The sequence below is a fragment of the Macaca fascicularis genome, chromosome 4 (assembly GCF_037993035.2).
Source record: "Macaca fascicularis isolate 582-1 chromosome 4, T2T-MFA8v1.1".
In the NCBI taxonomy this organism is placed as follows: Eukaryota; Metazoa; Chordata; class Mammalia; order Primates; family Cercopithecidae; genus Macaca; species Macaca fascicularis.
The window spans coordinates 54,308,457-54,331,030 of NC_088378.1; the positions used below are offsets into that span (position 1 = coordinate 54,308,457).

The window sequence follows — 22,574 nt, forward strand, 5'->3', positions numbered from 1 at the left end:
GCTGATGAATGTGAAGTTGAACTATTTGGACAGTTGTATTTCCAGCATTCCTTTGGGAAAGTTTTGGTGGGGTCAGAACCTCCCCTTCCTTGACAGGCCTCATATTCTAGCTGTAGCTGCAGGAGCCAGAGCAGAACTGCCCCGAAGCCTGTGCCTTTTGATATTTTTTCTTGATGAACCAATTCTCTCCTTCCTGGGACTCGATGGTGTTTTCTGTTTCCATTTTCACTTTCAGAGAAAACAAAGACTACCCTCCTCAGGTTCCAAAGAGTGAGCCTCTCTTTCTTATGCGAAGGTCTTGCATTATCTGTGGGCTTTCTGGATACTGTCCTTATATCTGTTGTGAAGATTAAGCCTAGAGGAAAAGACTTGATTTGGACATAAGAAAGACAGGTGTTGTGTAAGCTTCCCCTTCAGGCAGCTTGTGCAGGAGGCTTCCCTCCTGATGATCTCAAACACCCACCCACTGTTATTCCCATTTTAAACCTCTCTGGATCAGAGAACAGTGTACTCTGCTGATGTAACTAGTACTTACTGAAACAAATAAAACAGACAGGATCACTGAATGCCAAAGATACACTAATCTGTTTACACCACCCACTCTCAACTCTCAAGAGTGCTGTAAATATTGGGTTTTCTGTTTGGGGGATTGAGATAGTTATCTAATGAAAGAAAAATCAAAGCAAGATCCTGAACCTGTTGTTGCTGGAACTGCAGCCTCAGGCCTGCCCAGATGTCCACACAGTAACTATACATTATTCTATACATTCTGTAGGCCTAACAGTGTTTTCCTCCAATTGAGCCACCTGAGATATTTACTCTAAATGCTGCTGCATTTGATCTTCAAATATGAGATTGTTTTAGGTCTCAGGTCTGTCTTTTGAAGTTTGAGCAAAAGGTTCGGGTGTTTTGTAACAAGTATGTGGTGTTTTCTAAACCAGATTGCTTTTCCTAAGATTAGGAGGCCAAATAAAATTAAACAATAGAAGGAGGAAGCTGGTGGCATAAGCAGAAACAATTAAAGTTATCTGGGATTAAATAAATATCATTTTGCAGGGTAATACTGTATTTTTATAATGTGTTTACTCTTTTTTGATATAAAGGGATTTGATTTTATATATTTTTCTGTTCTTAATATCACAGTAGTTGGTTCCCAGCCTTCTCAAATAAGATACTCTCTTTTCTCAACAAAACAGTTCTTAAGCCTTCACCTGAATCTATTATTACTAAATGTACCTCTATTCATGGCCATTTGAATATGGAACAAAATAAAAGCTTCCCAGAATTTAGTTACACATGTATTGAATAGCACACTTTATTATAACAGCATCCACATACATTTAAAAACAGCAGTGCGTTGTCTACAAATACATAATATTTATTCAGTCTAAAAACAATGCTTAATGCAGGTATAGATACATGGACCTTTCAGATTATCTATGGACCACAGGTAAGAAATGACTCATCCCGAAGGACCAAAGTTTATACTCAGTGCTGCAACGTCTGTGAGATGATACATTCCTTCTCCTATCTTTGGTTTTTAAAAAGCAATTTGTTTTGTCCTTGAAAAAAAGATTATGCTAATTTTGTTAATCTGATAAATTCCCTGAGGCGTGAGATCTGTTTCCTAATTAAATAGTACTTTACAGCAAATCTAGAGCAAGACTGAGGGGAACGACAGTTACCAGTTTTGAAGGCCATAGTGAAAATGTCCCATCTCAACAATAAAAATTGGATTTAATTAAAATAGAACTAAATTATGATTATATCTGTCTGCAACATGATTAATAATACCGTTAACTTATGGGCGTTTTTGATTTAAAAAGAGGCCCGCATAGAACCTGTGGACAATGAGGAAAACAGCCCATGTGAATGAGTGGGATCACCTTAGGGCTTTCCAGGAAACAAGCTACCTTTTTGCTATTATGTGTGGAAACTAAGGGACAGCTAAGCCTGCTGGTTGAATTAGAGGCAGACTAGTTCTCAAGGGACCTGTTTTTTTTGTTGTTGTTGTTTTTATTTTTATTATTTTATTATTATTTTTTTTAACACACATACACACAACCAAATAGATACAGGATAACATTTTGTTTAAGCATTTTTCTGGTAAACATTAAGAAGACATTTCCTAACGCCTATTAAGAAGTGGGAAGGTGGGGAAGGAAACATTTTTTTTCTTTTTTCTTTTTTTTTAAATTTTGTATTTTTTTTTATTATTATACTTTAAATTCTAGGGTACATGTGCACAACGCGCAGGTTTGTTACGTATGTATACCTGTGCCATGTTGATGTGCCGCACCCATCAGCTCTTCAGCACCCATCAACTCATCATTTACATCAGGTATAACTCCCAATGCAATCCCTCCCCCATCCCCCCTCCCTGTAATTGGCCCCGGTGTGTGATGTTCCCCTTCCCGAGTCCAGGTGATCTCATTGTCAGTTCCCACCTATGAGTGAGAACATGCGGTGTTTGGTTTTCTGTTCTTGCGATAGTTTGCTGAGAATGATGGTTTCATTTTTTTCATTGCAATTTAAAATGATGCAAATCACTGAGTTGGATGTTGTATGTAGTAAGACATTCTTAAGGAGGGCAAATAAGTTTTATATTTGCCTTTCTAGAAGAGGCATATTGAATGCATAAAGAGAAACAAAGTGTGTATAGTGGTAGATGAGGGGGTTGTTGAGAAATATTAAGTGAGGGATGAGCTTACATAGAGTTTTAAGCTCAGAACAACTGCAGATTCTGGCAGTGATTCTGGCTGGCTGGTTGACTACCTGTTCTTGCCAGGAATGCCACTGGCCTGTTCTTTAGTTTGTTCACTTCAGAAAAGAGTCAGCTATTCCAACTACATAGTGTGGAAGTCAATGAGACAATTTTTTAAAACTTTACAAGTACTTATACAGTCTCAGATAAAGTGTAAAGCATATATTTGAAAGAAATATTAACTTTGATATAATAGAGATGACCTTTTTTTCCTAGAAAATTAAAGATGCAGTGTAGGTTATCAGATATATGGAGGAACCACCTATTTCCCAAATAATGAGGTCAACACTTTTAACTGTTTTATCTGTTTTAGAGCCTTTATATCCAAAATTTTCTATAATCAATATCAGACTTTTACACTCATGTGTACTTATCTGTCTCACTTTACGTTTCAAGATTATAAAATATGAAATGTCAAAACATTGCCTTCATCATAAATGGTGCTCACATATAATTTTTGAAGTATTCGTTCTTGTATTCTCAAGATGATTAAATAAACCATTATTTAAACTACTAATCATTTCCTACATTTTTTCCAAACAAAAACTAGAATATAGTCTATTTCACACCTCCACTTCAAGAAAAAAAATATTTCTTTTAATGTCACACATGTGTTATTATTATGCTACTTTCTCTGTCATTTTACTGAGTACAGAGAAAAAGCAGACTTCTTAAAAAAAAAAAAAAGAAACAATTATTTCCTGATTTAAGGATTACCACCGTTGTTATTAATAGAAGGCTATGGTAAGGTACCACCATATGCTAAAAGTTATACAGAAAAGAAGCTAAGTCCAGAAGTAAGATCAGAGTTATTACAATAGGACAGATATTGGGGTGTATGCCACAGTACATCTCATTATTTTCTTATTCAGGGAGAAACTCCATATGTCTGGTTTTCTGTGGGTGCCATGAAGATGAGAGTTGATACGGCTGGGAGACTGCTGGCACCCTAAGACTTTTCTTCACCAAGGCTCAATGAGTAGAGGTCTTTGTCTCAGTAACTGCTGCTTTGTCTCAATCATGATCTTGTTCCTAATGTTCCTAGTGTGAAAATCCCAAACTAGTTGCTGTGAATCAGGGCCTTTATGTGAATTGTGATCCACTGTATGTGTGAGAAATTATGCATTGAAATGTTTTTAAAAAAATCAAAAGCTACGAAGCTCATAAATTGACCATGAGTCCGAGTTTTTCTGTCATCTGCTTTTTTATGTTCCTTATAGGTACCCTGTGTGATCACGCCACCCTGGTCATGGGATATACTTGCATATGAGAATGGGCAACTGAGAGGATCTATTTTATAATCCCACAACACAACGAGAGTAGCTTTGTATGTGGTTCTTAATTTGTCCCAAGGACAATAGCCATTATTTTGGTTGTTCATATGTAACTAAGATTTTTTTTAAAAAAGTTTTCCTCCATCAGTTGGGAGTTTTTCAAAAGTGTGTGTGTGTGTGTGTGTGTGTGTGTGTGTGTCAGAGAGAGACAGCGAGGGAGAGGGAGAGAGCGCAAGGGAGAAAAAGAGCTTTGTGAAATCTTAGACCTAAATGAAAATAGCTATTTCTACAACAAACTGGCTTTTCTCCTCAACAACTTTTCTCAGGGTCAATATTTCCTTCCTTGGCTCGGGATGGAATCACTGGCTGCAGCTCCAGTGGCATCCCGTGGTAACTACAGCTCTTGGTGTTCCTTTTGTAAGAGGCGGTATGGGGTGCTGGAGCAAAGGCCTACAGCAGAGACAGCAGTTAAATTACATTGAGCTAGGTTTGCATATGTTTTATATGTATTTTATCCTGTGTGCATGATCTATCTGCAAATAAATCCATCTCTATTTTATTCATAGTTCTAATGGCAAGTCTGTGTCATGGTCTGAACCAGGTGGAGGACAGATGTCCAAGGGACAGCACATGTGGCAGCGCCTCTCTGTGCACGTGAAGACTAATGAGACGGCCTGCAACCAAACAGCCGTCATCAAGCCCCTCACTAAAAGTTACCAAGGCTCTGGCAAGAGCCTTACCTTTTCAGATACCAGCACCAAGACCCTTTACAACGTAGAGGAGGAGGAGGATGCCCAGCCGGTTCGCTTTAGCCCTCCTGGCAGCCCTTCCATGGTGGTGCACAGGCGCGTGCCAAGCACGGCGACCACTCCGCCTCTGCCGCCCCACCTGACCTCAGAGGAGACTCCCCTCTTCCTGGCTGACCCAGCCCTCCCCAAGGGCTTGCCCCCTCTTCTCCAGCAGCAGCAGCAGCAGCCCCCTCCACAGCAGAAATCGCTGATGGACCAGCTCCAGGGAGTGGTCAGCAACTTCAGCACTGCGATCCCGGATTTTCACGCGGTGCTGGCAGGCCCCGGGGGTCCCGGGAACGGGCTGCGGTCCCTGTACCAGCCCCCGCCACCCCCGCAGCACCTGCAGATGCTGCCACTGCAGCTGAGCACCTTCGAGGAGGAGCTGGTCTCCCCGCCCGCGGACGACGACGACGACAGCGAGAGGTTTAAGCTCCTTCAGGAGTACGTGTATGAGCACGAGCGGGAAGGGAACACGGAAGAAGACGAACTGGAAGAGGAGGAGGAGGACCTGCAGGCGGCCAGCAAACTGACCCCGGAGGATTCGCCTGCGCTGACGCCTCCGTCGCCTTTTCGCGACTCGGTGGCCTCGGGCAGCTCGGTGCCCAGCTCCCCCGTGTCCGAGTCGGTGCTCTGCACCCCTCCCAACGTGTCCTACGCCTCCGTCATTCTGCGGGACTACAAGCAAAGCTCTTCCACCCTGTAGGGGGGAAGGGTCCACGTAGAAAAGCAAGACAAGCCAGAGAGCTCCTACACCTCCAGAGATGTGCGAACAGCTGCGGGGAGAAACCTGGGAGTGGGGGACCTCGCCGGGAGGAGAGGAGGAGACCGCTGCTGCTGCTGCCGCCTTAAGTAGGAAGAGAGGGAAGGACACCAAGCAAAAAATGCTCCAGGTCAGGATTCGGATTCTTGAATTACTCAAAGCCTTTTCTGGGAAGAAAGGGAATTCTGACAAAGCACAATTCCGTATGGTATATAACTTTTATCACAAATCAATAAATAATGACATCACAAACATAATCTCCTCTTTTGCACAATTGTGCATAGATATATATATATGCCCACACACACTGGGCCATGCTTGCTAAGGAACAGCCTACGTGGACATGCCAGTCGGATCATGAGTTCACCTGATGGCATTCGAAGTGAGTTGGTGGAGCCGGACAGAGCAGGTGCGCGGAGGGGAAGGGCCAGGCCAGACCCATTCCAAACGGATGATGGGATGATGGGACAGCAGCTCCTTGCTCAGAAACCCTTCTCTCCGCTGGGCTAACTAGACTCCTCATCTTCAGGAGACTCAGGAACGGAGCCGCACAGGGGTCTCTCTTCATCCACCACAACCCATCCAGTGCCAGCTTTGAGACTGCACTTGAAGAAAGGTGCATGGACCCCCTGCTGCTCTGCGGATGTCCTTTATTTAGGAAAACAGGAATAAGAGCAAAATTATCACCAAAAAGTGCTTCATCAGGCGTGCTACAGGAGGAAGGAGCTAGAAATAGACAATCCATCAGCATGGGACTTCGGAAAAAAAAACAACAACACATGATCAGCTTCCTCTCATGTTCCATATTCACTTATTGGTGATTTGGGGAAAAGGCCAGAAGAAGAGATTATTTCGAGAGTGGCGGGAACCCTTTTGTGGATTAACTTGTGTTTGTGCCAAGCGGGCTTTCCATTGACCTTCAGTTAAAGAACAAACCATGTGGCAAAATTGTTACCCTTCCACTTACTGTAGCAAATAATACCTACCAGTTGAACTTCTAAGATGCGTATATGTACAATTTGGTGCCATTATTTCTCCTACGTATTACAGAAACAAATCCATCTTTGAATCTAATGGTGTACTCATAGCAACTATTACTGGTTTAAATGACAAATAATTCTATCCTATTGTCACTGAAGTCCTTGTAACTAGCGAGTGAATATGTTCCTGTGTCCTTGTATATGTGCGATCGTAAAATTTGTGCAATGTAATGTCAAATGTCAACCTAGTAGTCAATCTAACTGCAATTAGAAATTATCTTTTGAATATACTATATATATTTTTTATGTTCCAATAATGTTTTATACATCATTGTCATCAATATCTACAGAAGCTCTTTGAAGGTTTGAATACTATAGCTCAATGTTTTCATATGCGGCTTGGATGGACATTTTTCTTCTAAGATGGAACTTATTTTTCAGATATTTTCTGATGTGGCAACATGTTATTAATGAAGTGGTTTGAAAATTTGTTATATTAAAAGTGCACAAAAACTGAGAGTGAAAATAAACGGTACATTTTATAAGCTTGCACACATTATTAAAACATAAGGTTGAACAAAGCATTTAGATTATTCCAGGTTATATTAGGTTTTTTTAAAAGATTTTCCACAGCTACTTGAGCGTCTAACATACAGTAACATCTAACTCAGCTCATAATTTATAAAATCTTTATCAGTCACATTTTGCCTTCTTTTAATTTTTATGTTCATGGACTTTTATTCCTGTGTCTTTGCTGTCATAACTTTTTGTTTCTGTTATTTGCTGTTGTGTAATATCCATTGACATGTAATCCACTTATTCCATCTTTACCATCCCTTTTTATCCCCAATAAAAGGATTTTTCTTGCTGTTCTGATTTCTTCTATTATTGGTGGAATGAATTCAAACCCCCTTAAATATCTTTGTTTATGCCTTATGTTCAGTCATATTTTAATATGCTTCCTTCATATTGAAGCTGCTGATTTCTCAGCCAAAAATCATCTTAGAATCTTTAAATATCCAGTGCATCATTTGTTCAGAATTTAACATCCACTCCAATGTTGGAGGATTGTATTTCTTATACTTCTACTGCCAAGTTTAGTCAGTTCCACACCAAGAATGAACTGCATTTCCTTTAAAAATTATTTTAAAACACCTTTATTGTAAAGATCTCATGACTGAGATGTGGACTTCGGTTCCATGTTTTCATTGTAAGAAAGCAGACAGAGGAAAATCAATGGCTCCAGTGATTAATAGATGGGTTTTTAGTAATTGACAAATTCATGAGGGAAAGCATATGATCTCTATTAGTGAATCATGTTTATTTTTTACTCTTAATGCCACTAATATACATCTCTAATATCACAGGGCTTGTGCATTCAGATTTGGTAAAAATTAGAATAGATAAGGAAAACAACTTATATTCAAGTATAAGATGATATTAGGTTGGTCTAAGACATTTGGTGAACATAATCATTCAACTGTGATCACTTTATTACTCTGAATGCCTATGATTATTGTGATTACGGGGTCTCCTGAATAAATAGAGTATTAGTCCTTATGTCATCATTGTTCAAAATTGGAGATGTACACATACATACCCTATACCAAGAGGGCCGAAACTCTTCACCTTAATGTATGTGCTGATACAAGTTGTTCAGCTTCTTGTAAACGTGTTTTCCTTTGGCTTGTTACTGCCTTTTGTCAAATAATCTTGATAATGCTGTATAATAAATATTTTCTATTTATTAAATGTGTATGTTCTTTCTCTGTAGTCTGTGAGAGTTATAATAATAGAAATAGACCAGTAGAAGAAACAATTTCAAGGTTTTGATTTGACTCAGAACATGTCTTCTGGGTGAAAGCTGGAGAATGCCACACAAGATCTACAGATCAAGTAGGTGAGAAGTACAATTTGACCATGAAGAAGTGGTAGCTCATGTTATAGCAGTTTTAAATGAACTCCAAAATTAAAATTTGCAGTGCCCTTGGCAGATATTGTCATTCGTCTTTTTGATGAGGGTGTGAGGCTGAACAAACTCTTGGCATTCTAGTGGAGCTCTGGGGGCAAAGGCATCCAATGGTCCCGGCTTTGTTTTATTCACACCCTGCAAGGCTTTTCTTTCCATGGTTCACACTTTAGGGGGACCTCATTTCCAATCTTACTGCTTCTCTTCTGTTCACCCTAAGTTCTACTCCTCTACATTTCAACAGACACTTCATTGGTTCCCAAACAAAGGAGTCTCTGTTATTCACATTTTCTGCTATGAGATTCCTGCAAAGTAAGGCATTTCCCGAGTATCACTCAAAAAGAGAATGTGATGGTACAAGGACCACACCATGAGATTCGTTATGCGTTTTGATGGCAGGAGAAAGCACCATACAGGAAGTCTAATGTTGAAGAACCAGAAACAGGGGCTGGGACACCAGAGGTTTCTTCAATGTGCCTAAAAGATGGAATAATAAATTATGAAATGTTTGTGTCTCAAGAGGAAAAGTCATAAGAGAGAGAATGAGAAACAAAAATAGGAAAGAAAAATGATAGAGAAGAAAAAGAAAAATGTTGAAGATCCATAGTCCAAAGACGTATCCAAATGTCATGGTAGGTCACAAACGACTCCATTTGGGAGAGTCCAGAAGCTTTCCTTGGACAATATGGAAGGCATTTGGAGAGGCAAGGATTAGGGTCCAGATGCCATAAATGATGTATGAGTAACTGCCCCATGATTTCTACAGAGAATGCCCTGTGAGGGAATCAAAGAGAAGGGAAGCAACACTTTTATAACCTGCTGTGTTCCAGCCACTGTGTGCTAGGTTCTTTGAAGTCATTCTCATTTAATCTTTCCATTACTGCTGTCATATAGAAACTTTAGATAACTGAACTAACGCACCTCAAATTTCTCAGCTAGAAAGTAGCCCAACAGGGCTTCCATCCTCATTTTCATCCAATATAGAGCCTGTTAATTCATGTTCCTCTCCAGAGCCCAGGGAAGAATGAAGGACGTGGTTCCTTTGTGCTTGGGATCAATTTTTCTTTCTGATTTCTGAATTCAGGGCAAAGCACATATTCAATAAAGGTTTGTTGAGAAAGTATTATAGAAAATGAATGTTATAATACCATATAGATTTCCCAGCTCAATTCCCTGAAGATTTATTCCAAGATCCTTATGGGGTCCAGAGCTCTATATTTCCACCTACTAATTCTAACTCTGCCAGCTGGAACAACACATGTTTTCATCATGAAAAGCAAGCTCTCCTTTTGGCATCAGAAAGAGCTGGCCCATGGACAGCAGGTCCCCCTTTCCTGCAGAGTCCATTGAGCCCAACCAGAGATCAGTGTTGGGTGTGGAAGACAGTGTCCTCTGCAGAAGAACTGCAGGTAAGACATAAACTACTGAAGTGGGACATCAGTTTAAGTGAGGGCAACATAAATCACCCATGGGAAAAGCAGGGGCAGGTTTCCTTTCTTAAAGAAGTATCTGTCTTCAGACACAGGCAAACAAAACCAATTATCAGGAGTTGGAGAAACATGAGCGAGAGGAAGAGCTTTGGTAAGGACTTGAACTAATAACACCAGAAACCTTGATTTTGGGCTTGATTTTCCCAGGGAAGCCTCAGAAGAAAGACTTATTAGTTAATAAACAAGAGAAATGAAGCTTAAAAATGAAGATCATAAAAACTGAAAAGGAAAATAGTGACAGAGGCTTAGAGTTGGAAGTAAACTTAAAAGTCATTTAAAATAAACTTTCACCCTGTTTAGCATTCTATTCTCCTGTGTTCTGTTCCTCTTCCTAGACAGCAAGAAGCCACCACTGATGGGCTGGACTGGGTACAGGGCCAACTACCTGCACTTGCTGTTCCAAAGGAGAAGGCAGAGAGCCTTAGACACTGGGAGAAGAAGTCCAAAACCACATTGTTAAACCATAATGCTGGTCAGAGAGCAGAACTCAGGCCCAAATCCAGAATGGAGGCATGACAGGAACCAGGGAATCTACAAGGAAAAATCATCAAAGCAGGCAACAGGGTGGTAGGCTATGAAATTCTGCAGATAAAATGCTAGTGACAAAAATGAGCTTTTCAGAGGATTACATATGTAACCAGAGTTTATTTTAAGGGTCAGGATAGATTTAGGTGACTTTTTTTCACCTCTGCCTAAGTATTTCCAGAGACTAGAATCTTATATTTGATAAGGGAAAGCTTTACTTGTTAGAAAATTCTTTCCTTTCCTGAGTTGAATATTGCTTTTCTCTAATTTTTCCTTAGTTCTGCCTTTTAGAAAAACACTGAACAAATTTAGTCCACTGTGCACATGACTTCCCTTCAGCTACTTGAATACAGTGATTATGTCATTCTTTAGCAGTTTATTCTTCAAGCCAAATAGCTTCACTTCTTTCCATTGTTACCTTTGTTATTGTTTTCCTAATCTCCTAATCAGGCCATGATCATATCCCAATTTTTGAATATGCTTTAAGAACATATTGTATCCAGAACTGGACACAATACCACACATATACTTTAACTCTCTTTAATCATTATTCTCCTATTTCTGCCTAAATTTGTGTTAACTTTGTTCGCAGTCTTGCCACATTTTGAGTTCACACTTACCTCAGAGCCAGCTATAACCCTTAAGCCATTTTTATATGAATTGCATTAAATGGATATGAATATGAATCTTTTCTTAAGTTGAATTTCTCCAGAAAGAGACCCTGAGAGGGGGACTTTCCCACAAGTTGTGTACTGGGGAAGCAATCCCTGGAAGCTCTGGTAGAAGAGCAGGCAACAGAGGAAGCAAACAATATGCAGGCAATAAAGGGACATTACCATGCAGGGTTGCCACCATGGGAAACAGGAGTTCAGTCCTGCTGGGAACTCTGGGAGACAGAGGAGAACCTGCCTCACAAGTGTCCCTACTCCCTCTGGGGCAAGAGAATTCAGGGTAGCAATTGGAGCAATTCCTGTCAATCATGGTTGAACGTTGCTGGGGAGGGAGGTACATGTCAAATTCTAGTTACTCCCTGTGTGTCCCAAGTGCAGGCTCCTGTCTCCAGAGAAAGCCCTCAGGGAAAGAGTTGCAGATGCTGGAGGTTGGACATTTTAATGTTGGTTTGTGTGAGGAAGGTAGGCACCAAGGGCATGTGGTCAGAACAACAGAGTACCAGCTACAGATGTGATTATGGAGAGAAAGAAAGGTGGAGGCAGGGGGGCACAGAGAGAGAGAAAGAGAGAAAGTGGGAGGATATTTCCACACACGTAGATAACACTACAGATAAAGACTTGAAAACAAAGACCTGAAGAAGTCAAAGCAAAGGTATATCGAAACACTTGTAGTGGGAACAGGCACTTCTAGAATCACCCACAAAGACTACTATTTCTTCATAGCAAGGAAAATCACAAAAGAAAATTAAAGTGAAACTTGCTTTAAATAAGTATGTTGTTAGATTCTGGATTACTTCCATGCAATGATTCTTTAAATTTAGTATTATTCTATTACAAAAGTAATAAAACACATTGTAGAAAATTGGGAATTAAAGAAAAAACCTATAGTCATATGATCCAAATAGATTTTATTTTTCCTTCCAGTGACTTTCATGTAAGTTTCATTTTAACAGAGTTAGAATCAGCTTTCATTTATATTAGGTTTATGCAAAGGTAATTGTAGTTTGCAGTTTTTGCTTTTACTTTTAATGGTAAAACCCAGTTACCTTGGCACCAATCTGATAATTGGATTTCCTGCTTTTTTTTTTTCATTTAGCATTATGACCAACAGCAGGAGTTTCCACTTGATCAGATCTGAGGAATCACTTGTTTATGGAATTAGACAAGTCTCCATCTCCCACAGAATCAGGAAACCTTTGGGAAATAATTAATACCTGGTTCCTAACTGAGGTTCAAATATATAGCACCATAACCAACAGGTGGTAGTATCCTGGGGAAACTAGGTTATGGAGAAAGGCAACAGATGGTGTGAAAGAAGGAGAAAAAAAGAGTTATGAGAAATAAATGAGAGATCTCATTTCTACAAAAAAAAAAAAAAAAAAAAATAGCCAGGCACAGTAGCACACCTATAGTCTCAGTTACTCTGGAGGCTGATATGGCATGGGAGGATCCATTGAGCCCCAGGAGCATGAGGCAGCAGTGAGCCATGATCACACCACTACGCTGCAGCCTAAGTGAAGTGATAGGACAAGACCCAAAAGAGGAAAGGAAGGGAAGGGAAGGGGAGGGGAGGGGAGGGGAGGGGAGGGGAGGGCAGGGCAGGGCAGGGCAGGGCAGGGAAGGGAAGGGAAGGGAAGGGAAGGGAAGGGAAAGGAAGGGAAGGGAGAAGAAAAGGAAGGAAATAAAAGAAGGAGAAGGAGAGGGAGAGCGAGGAGGAGAAGAAGAAAGCATGATATCTGGGCGAAAATCAGCCACAAGGCTTGGGTGGTGGGTGGACAGAAGCAAAAATTAAACTCATTAGATCCTGGAGCAGGGATTAAACCAATCAGAATCTACCACACTCAGCAACAGAGAAGGCTGTGTGGCTCAATAGTAAGAACGTATCATGGGGCATCAATAACAGAAGTCAGAAGCAGAGGGTACCTGAGTACATGAGCTCTTAATGACAGCAAGGAAGAGAACCTCATAGGACATAAGATGTCAGTGCTGTATAAGCATTTCCTCATGGCCAACTCAAGCCAGGAATAGATGGCTAGGTGCCTGTGGACAGATGCATGGAACAGCCATAGGAGCAATAAAGTATCCATAGGCAAGAGCAAAAACAGCATAAAATTAGCAGCTGAAACAAAGATGGCAGAGATACAGGCAGTATGCAAATTATATGAAGGCCAACACTCTCCCTTCTCCAAAGACTTAGCACAATTGAGACATGCCATGGGCTTTGCCATGTGGCACACAGGGGGCTTGGGTAAATCATTAAAGTGACTTGCTTAGTATTCATCAGCTAAAAGGTAAAGCATTGAAGGTATTTCTTACTGACATTAACAAAAATGCTCCATAAACTTCATTATGTGAATACATCTTAATTTATTTAATCATTTCACTATTTCTAGACACTTTGATTATTATAGTTTTCTGAATTCTGTAAGTAGTATGAGAAATTATTTCATGCCAAAAGATTTTTCTATGTATAATATCATTTTAGGCTAGTTTCTGAGATTACTAGTTTATCAATTATTTAGAAATAATTATTATTTTGATTGTCAAACAATATATTTTTAGATCACAATTGACTTGGTAAAATCCTTTGAGATAGGACTTATTTTATAAATATGAAAACTGAGGCTCAAAAATATAAACTTGCCTAAGATCACAAGGCTAGTGAAGTATATCCATTGGATTGCAAAGCCCACACTCTTAACCACCATACTATGCTGAAAAGCTATGCTAAAAACACTATTCTGAAAGCTCTTGATACAAATAAACACACTTAGTTTGAATAGCAAAATAATGGAAATGTTATACTGCTGACTGTAGAATCACCAGTGGGAAAGCGGGTATGAATTATCTCCCTAGGGACTTCAAGATTCTATGGAATTGGGGAAGTTTGTCTAACTACGTAAGTAGAATTACCACCACTCATTGACTTGCCATGGACAGCTCCAACAAGAAAGCCCAATTCTACCTTTGAGTCACAGTTTAATTGTGGTAATTTATAGATATATTAGAAAAATACTTGAAATAAGAAGATTTGTAGTAATTGTCTTATGGTTCGGCAATTTAATAACATAACGTCATTCTAAAAGTAACATTTAAAAAATAGGTCATTATTACTACCAAAATATTTACCAAAGAATTTCAAGGTAAAAAAAAACAGTTAGAGAAGAAATTACTCTATCCTCAAAAATGTGAAGATAGAATCATGAGTCAATGTAAAAATAGTCAGCTAAATTCCTACTGAGAACCAACCAACAATTATAAAATTGAGACCAACATGGTGCGGGTATCAGTAAACCCTCAACGTATTGGCTATATTTTAAAAATAAACTCAGTTCTTATTTTTTATAGACTAACCTCATTCAGAATTAGCATGTCTAAATATTTCGTTCACTAAGGTGGTACATCTGATTTAGGGGGAAATCCATAATAAAAGAAACCTAGGTTAGAAATATTTAGCTGCTCCAAAAGTTAGCTGTTTGGTCGTGGGTAAATCACTTGACTCCTTTAATCCTCAGCATTTTTATCTCTAAAATAATGAGTTGATTATGTAAAATAATAAGTGCATTCAGGACTTATTGTGCGCCCCTATGTGTCTAGCATTATATCTTTGATGTTGTTTAATCCATATAGCTGAGTGAAGTAGGTATGAAGTGCTGTATTAATGGAATAGACTAAGCTAGGAGGGAGAGAAGATGGAAGGAAGGAAGGAAGGAAGGAAGGAAGGAAGGAAGGAAGGAAGGAAGGAAGGAAGGAAGGAAATGAAATCTCAGTGCCTTAATAAAATAACGTTTATTTCATGCTTACATAAAGTTACATGCAGGTTGAGCTACCTTCTTTCATGCAGTAGCAACTCCAGCTGGACTCTGCAGTTTCTAAGTCACTACACAGGGCAATTGCATGAGCTGGAGGTTTGTGCAGGATGCTTGTAAAGACCAGAACCGGCAGTGGAGGGATTCACTTCACTTCCACCAACACTTCCTGGGTGGAGCTCAGTCATGTATCTTCTGAAACTTAATGGTAAGGGAGGCTAAGAAATATAGTCACCCTAATGTCTAACATCATAAATGGTGAACACAGTTCACTGCCTCTGCCATAGTTATTTGACCCAATCTATATATAAAAAGACTGGGGCTTAGATATACTAAGTATTTTGCCTAGGGTCACACAGTTAATAAGTGATGATTATGAGAGACATAGGATCAAAAGAATCCAGGGTTAACTAACCTCTTAATTATGCAAACCTCTAAGTCTCCTTCCATTTTCAGTATTGTCACCACCATGACTGCACCCAGAAAACAGAGTAATTGATAGCACAAATTCTTTTGATTTGTTTTTCTTTTTTCAGTTCTTTGCTACAATGTATAGTCTCTTTCCATGTAGCCACACAGAGGAGCACATGGAAGAAATTTTTAGCACAGAATTTTGTAACCAGTTCTTTCTATTTATCAAAACTCAGTCTGATAGTGAAGACTTACATCAAGTCCATCCCAAGTAACTAGTAAACAGATGTATGTTAAAATAACTTTAATCCTCTCACATTGGAATACTGTATTTAATTTATTACAAGTAGTGGTCACGGAGAGAAGTGTTTTTTCAATGATTGAAGGCATCAGTTGAGTTTTTAATTTTTAAAATAATTTTTAATGAATACAAATTAATTTTTGCCCAACATTAAAAATATATAAAAATACAGGATAGGGATCAAATTATTCTTACTCCTGCAGGGTTATAGTAGAACCTTAGTGATAAAATGAAAATGCTTTACTAGAAGAGAGGACTTATAATTAATAAGTGATTTCTGTTCATTCAGGGTGACATTTTTCTTGATGAAATGCAATCTATTTCTCCTGTAGAAATATGTATCATTTACTACTTGATGAGATACCTTCTATTTCTCCTGTTCAAAGCATACCCTTTGTGAAAGAATTATTGCAATGCCTGGCAGCAGAGAGCCTCAGAGGTGCAGGGTCTGAGATCCAAAGAGATGTGAGTAATGAAGAAGTTCTGACCAATGACCCACATTAGCAATACCAAGTGACCTGAAGACATGGTTATTCCCAAGATATGAGGAGGATGTAATTTATGGCATGATTTACACTTATGCCTCCCATCAACTTGCTGCAATGGTGTCAATATATTTCCTATCCATTATAACAGGTTATAAGATACCAGTCCAATGTTGTAGAGCTTCAGTCTGTTTTACCTTCAGAAAGACTGTTGATCATCATTTCTTCTTTTTTGAATCCCTATGTTTAAATCTCTAGATCTGAGGTCTGAAATCCTAGAAACTGTAAATATTATCTACCTTCCCTTTTCCTATTAAACCATTCTAAATTTGCCTGGCATATAAAGGCTAAGCTAAAAGGAAAAAATATACTCATGAAAGATTTGGTTTTTCCCGATTATCATCTCTGTTTACCATATCTGTTGGCATATGCAGGTAAAATTGAATGACAAACATTGTTTTACTCTGCCTCTTGTTTATGTTAAAGTAATGACATTGCAGAGCATTATGCATAATATATAAAGCAGTTTCACTTGAAAACAAATGTTATCTATATTCTACTTCCTTAAAACCAACACAAATATGTGACAGGTTTTAATTTTATCTCAAAATGTTTATGCAAAGTTTAAGAAACAGCATCTCTGTATATTTAAATTTTTAAAAATAAGTCCTGAACCACATCTGAATCTTAAAAAAACTTTGCACCCATTGCTAACGTTAAAGGAAGGAGAGGGAAATCTATTTTGCATTTTGGAAACCACAAATTGCAGCATCAGTCAGCATATTGGGAAAAAAGACTAAATATTGGAGAGTTATTTCCTAGCAAATACCATTGTCCCTTGTATTCAAAATTGAAGTTAGAAAATGATGTTTTGTCTACACCACTGCACAATTTGATCATGTAACTGCTCAGGGAGTTATTAAAGTTTCTTCCAAAGGTTTTAAATAAAAAGGTCAATAGGTATTTATTGTGTCACCAATTATGTGTCACTTGGCGAAAGGCACTAGAATTGTTTTCTTTCCTGACCTTTAAAGTACAAAAATCTACAGTATTTGACACACCTCATAATTTGCTGGTGAGAGTCACCAGTTAGGATAGGACCCTCATGACCTAATGGTTTGTGATTATGCTTCTTCTAGTAGAAGAAATTCTCATTGTTGGAAACAGCTAGCCAACCAGTATCATAGGAGTCTTTTCAGCCCCCAACTTTTTGATAAATCTGCTAACAATAATAACCAGTGAATCAGTTAATAACGGTGGAAATTTAATGGAGTCCTTCTAAGGCCATGGTTCTTACTGTGGACTGTACGTTAGAGCACCAAAGTAGCACAAAAACAAAACTGATACCTGGGTCCAATCTCTCAGACAATTTGCAGCCTTTAGAAATACAGCCTGTGTATCCATATCTTTCAGAAACTGTCCCAGGTTTTTCTACTGTGCAGCAAGGATGGAGAATTATTGTCTCAAAAATGTGAGTAGAGACATTGAATTTTAAAAATTCTTAAGAGTTGTAGAAAAGTCTACTTTTGAAAATTTTTACATTCCTACCTGTAATCCTGGCTCACATTTTGTATAACAAGCTGACAGTTCACCCATGGCCCCAGAGGCTCCCAATAGAATAGGCCAAAGGGAGGAAGAAATGCCACATTAAGCATTAAAAAACAACTGCTAAGGGGATGAAGAGCTTTCTTTCCTCCTCCTCATTCTCTTCATCTCCCAACCAGACCAATGTCCTCCAATAAGAGTTGGTTTTGTACTCAATACCAAATGGGGCAGGGTGGGAATGTGAGAGACAATGTCTGATATAAACTCTGTATGCTCCCCGACAAACACCACCACAAAATCATCAGTTTTATTTGTTACATTTCTCTCTTCATGTAGACGTGGACACACTTTTCTATTAAATTAATCTCTACTCCATCAAAATCCCCTTGGTTCTTGAAGAATCCTTTATTAGTCTGTTTTTACCCTGCTGATAAAGACATACCCAAGACTGGGCAATTTATAAAAGAAAGAGATTTATTGGACTTACAGTTCCACATGGCTGGGGAAACCTCACAATCATGGTGGAAGGCAAGGGGGACCAAGTCACATCTTACATGGATGGTAGCGGGCAAAGAGAGACCTTCTGCAGAGAAACTCCCATTTTTGCAACCATCAGATCTCATAAGACCCATTCACTATCATGAGAACAGCACAGGAAAGACCCGGCTCCATGATTCAATCATTGCCCACCGGGTCCTTCCCACAGCACATGGGAATTATGAGAGCTACAAGATGAGATTTGGGTGGGGACACAGAGCCAAACCATATCATTCCATCCCAGCCCCTCCCAAATCTCATACCTTCACATTTCAAAACCAATCATGCCTTTCCAACAGTCCCCCAAAGTCTCAACTCATATCAGCATTAACTCAGAAGTCCACGGTGCAAAGTCTCATCTGAGACAAGGCAAGTTCCTTCCACCTATGATCCTGTAAAATCAACAGCAAGTTAATTACTTCCTAGGTACAATGGGGATACAAGCATTAGGTAAATACAGTCATTCCAAATGGGAGAAATTGGCAAAAACGAAGGGGCTATAGGCCCCATGCAAGACCAAAATCCAGTAGGGCAGTCAAATCTTAGAGCTCCAAAATGATCTCCTTTGACTCTATGTCTCATATCCAGGTCAAACTGATGCAAGAGGTAGGTTCCAATGGTTTTGGGCAGCTCCACCCCTGTGGCTTTGCAGGGCAGAGCTTCTCTCTCTGCTGCTTTCACGGGCTGGCAATGAGTGTCTGCTGCTTTTTAAGGAGAATGGTGCAAGCTGTTGGTTGATCTACCATTCTGGGGTCTGGAGGATGGCCTTCTTCTCATAGCTCCACTAGGCATGCCCCAGTAGGGACTCTGTGTGGGGGCTCTATCCCCACATTTCCCTTCTGCACTGCCCTAGCAAAGGTTCTCCATGGGCACCCTGCCCCTGCAGCAAACTTCTGCTCTTCTGAAATCTAGGCAGAGGTTCCCAAACCCCAATTCTTGACTTCTGTGCACTTTCAGGCTCAACACCACATGGAAGCTGCCAAGGCTTGGGGCTTGCACCCTGATCTTTACATCGGTCCCTTTCAGCCATGGCTGGAGCAGCTGGGACACAGGGCACCAAGTCCCTAGGCTACACACAGCACGGGGACCCTGGGCCCAGTCCATGAAACCACTTTCCCCTATGCCTCCAGCCCTGTGATGGCAGGGGATGCTGTGATGACCTCTGACACGTCCTGGAGACATTTTCCTCTTTGTCTTGGGGATTAATATTTGACTCATTACTTATGCAAATTTCTGCAACCAGCTTGAATTTCTCCTCAGAAAATGGGTTTTTCTTCTCTATCACATTGTGAGGCTGCAAATTTTCCAAACTTTTATGCTCTTCTTCCGTTATAAAACTGAAAGCCCTTAACAGCACCCAAGTCACATCTTGAATGCTTTGGTGCTTAGAAATTTCTTCCATTAGATACCCTGAATCATGTATCTTCCATTAGATACCCTGAATCATTCTATCAAGTTCAAAGTTCCACAACTCTCTAGAGCAGGAGCAAAATCCTGACAGTCTCTTTGCTAAAACATAACAAGAGTCACCTTTGCTCCACTTCCCAACAAGTTCCTCATCTCCATCTGAGATCACTTCAACTTGGACCTTACTGTCCATATTGCTATCAGGCTTTTGGTCAAACCCATTCAACAAGTCTCTAGGAAGTTCTAAACTTTCCCACATTTTCCTGTCTTCTTCTGAGCCCTCCAAACTGTTCCAACCTCTGCCTGTTACCCAGTTCCAAAGTTGCTTCCATATTTGGGGTTATCTTTTCAGCAATGCCCCACTCCTTGTACCAATTTACTATATTAATCTGTTTTCACAGTGCGGATAAAAACATACCTGAGACTGGGCAATTTAAAAAAAGAAAGAAGTTTACTGGACTTACAGTTCCACATGGCTGAGGAGGTCTCACAATCACGGCAGAAGACAAGGAGAAGCAAGTCACATCTTATGTGGAAGGCAGTGGGCAAAGAGAGAGCTTGTGCAGAGAAATTCCCGTTTTTAAAACCATCAGATCTCATGAGACCCATACATTATCATGAGAACAGCACAGGAAAGACCTGCCCTCATGATTCAATCATCTCCCACTGTTGTTCCTCCCACAACATGTGAGAATTATGGGAGCTACAAGATGAAATTTGGGTAGGGACACAGAGTCAAACAACATTAAATCCCATATTTAATTCATTAAGTAGCCAATTATAAAAGATCTGTTGAGGGTCAGGCATTGTGCTCTGCTCTGACTCCACAGCTGATTCAATAAATAGACATATATATAAAATGCCCAGGAACACAAAGGTGAGAGTGGCCAGCTCTGGTGCCATTCAGAGCCTTCCCTCTGCTCAAGCAGCAGGACAACTCCTGCCAGCATTTGCTGCGTCATCAGCCTTTCTGACAGCCCAGAAGTAAGAGAGTTGTGCAGCAAGAGGTATCGCAGTGAGTCCATAAGTAGACCACATCTTATCAATTTTTGTATCTCCAAGTACCTTGCATATATTAATTATCCAGCAAATATCCAATCAAGAAATGAATAACAAATGCTGAATGTCAATCCTGACACCCACTTATGAATTATGGATTTTCTTACTGTTTTGAAAGAAAAAAAAATATTGCCAGGATCATGGTTGTGCATGTGTGTTTAACATAAGGTCTATAATACGTACTTTTGAGGCCAAGAAGATAAAAAAGAAAGAAACTCACCAACATTGGGAACTGTATGTATGGAATATTATATAAATGATGTCATTTAATTTAAATCACTAAGTATATTTATTATTTTAATTTTAATTAATTTAATCCTTCACAACAACTCTTTGTTTTGGTACTATTATTGTTTTTAATTGATACTAGTAATTATACAAATGTCTCACATACTTGTGTTATTTTGTGACATGAATATAACATGTAATAATCAAATCAGGGTATTTGAGATATTCATCATTTTGAGCATTTATCATTTCTTTGTGTTAGAAACATTCTAAATCTCCTGTTCTAGCTATTTTGAAATACACAATAAATTATTAATTATAGTCACCTACTAAGCTGTGGAAAAAAATAATTTATTCTTTCAAATCGTATGTCTATATTCAAAGCCAATTTTTCTTTATCTCTCCATCCTCCTACCCTTCTCAGCCTCTGATAATCATCATTCTACTTTATACCTTAATAAGATCAATTTTTTTAGCTCCCACTATGAGTAAAGATATGTGATATTTGTCTTTCTGTACCTGACTTATTTCGCATAACATAATAAACTCCTGTTTCACCTATGTTGCTGCGAATGACAGTATTTCATTCTTTTTAGAGCTGAGCAATATTTAATTGTGAATATATACCATATTTTCATTTCTATTGATGGACATTTGGTTTGATTCCATATCTTGTCTATTGTGAATAGTACTACAATAAATATGGGAGTGCAGATATCTGTTCAATACACTGATTTCCTTTCTTTTGAATACACACCCCAAAGTGGGATTGCTGAATCACACAGTGGTTCTATTTTTAGTTTTGTGAGGAAGTTCCATACTGTTTTCCATAATGCCTGTACTAATTTACATTCCCACCCAGTGTATAAGATTTCCCCCTTCTCCAAATGGCTGCAAACACTTATCTTTTGTCTTTTAAATAATAGTAACTCTAATTGGGATGAGATGATGTCACATTGTGGTTTTGGCTTGCATTTCCCTAATGATTAGTGATATTATGTATTTTTTCATATAATTGTTGGCCATTTGTGTGTCTTCATTTGAGAAGGTCTATTCATGTTCTTTGCCTATTTTTTAATCGATTTTTTTTTTTTTTCTGTTGAGTTGTTTGAGTCCCTTATACAGTGGATATTGGACAGTTTCCAGTATTTTATCCCATTCTGGAAGTTATCTCTTCACTTTGTTAATTCTTTGCTGAACACAAATTTTATAGCTTGATGTGATTTTATTTGTCTTTTTTAGATTTGTTACCTGTTTTAGAGGACCAACCCCAGAAATCATTGCCCAGACCAATATCCTTAGCATTTTGACAAGGTTTTCTTCTAGTAGTTTCAGGTTTTAAACTTAAATCTTTAATTCATTTTGATTTGATTTTTGTATACAGTAAGACGGAAGGGTCTAGTTTCATCCCTCTGCATATGGTAATCCAGTTTTTTCTGCACCATTTATTGAAGATACTTTCCTTTCCCCAAGGTATGTTCTTGGCACCATTGTAAAAAATGAGTTGGCTTAAATGAATTAATTGATTTATGAGTTCTTTATTCCGTTCCATTGATCTATGTGTCTAC

At 39.1% G+C, this 22,574-nt stretch overlaps 1 protein-coding gene across 6 annotated transcripts in view; it reads left to right on the forward strand.

Annotated features, from left to right (window-relative positions):
* The window catches only part of GRM1 (glutamate metabotropic receptor 1), a 427,593-nt gene extending 419,272 nt beyond the window's left edge, over positions 1–8,321 (forward strand). For 3 of the 6 annotated variants that reach the window (XM_005552070.5, XM_074037205.1, XM_015448938.4), the window contains one exon: positions 4,605–8,321. In XM_005552070.5, the coding sequence (XP_005552127.1) occupies positions 4,605–5,532 (928 nt within the window). In that variant the 3' untranslated portion in view covers positions 5,533–8,321. The remainder of the gene's footprint in view (positions 1–4,604) is intronic. The other 3 variants (XM_045391391.3, XM_074037204.1, XM_074037206.1) reach the window with 2 other exon arrangements.
* The last annotated feature ends 14,253 nt before the right edge of the window (positions 8,322–22,574 follow it).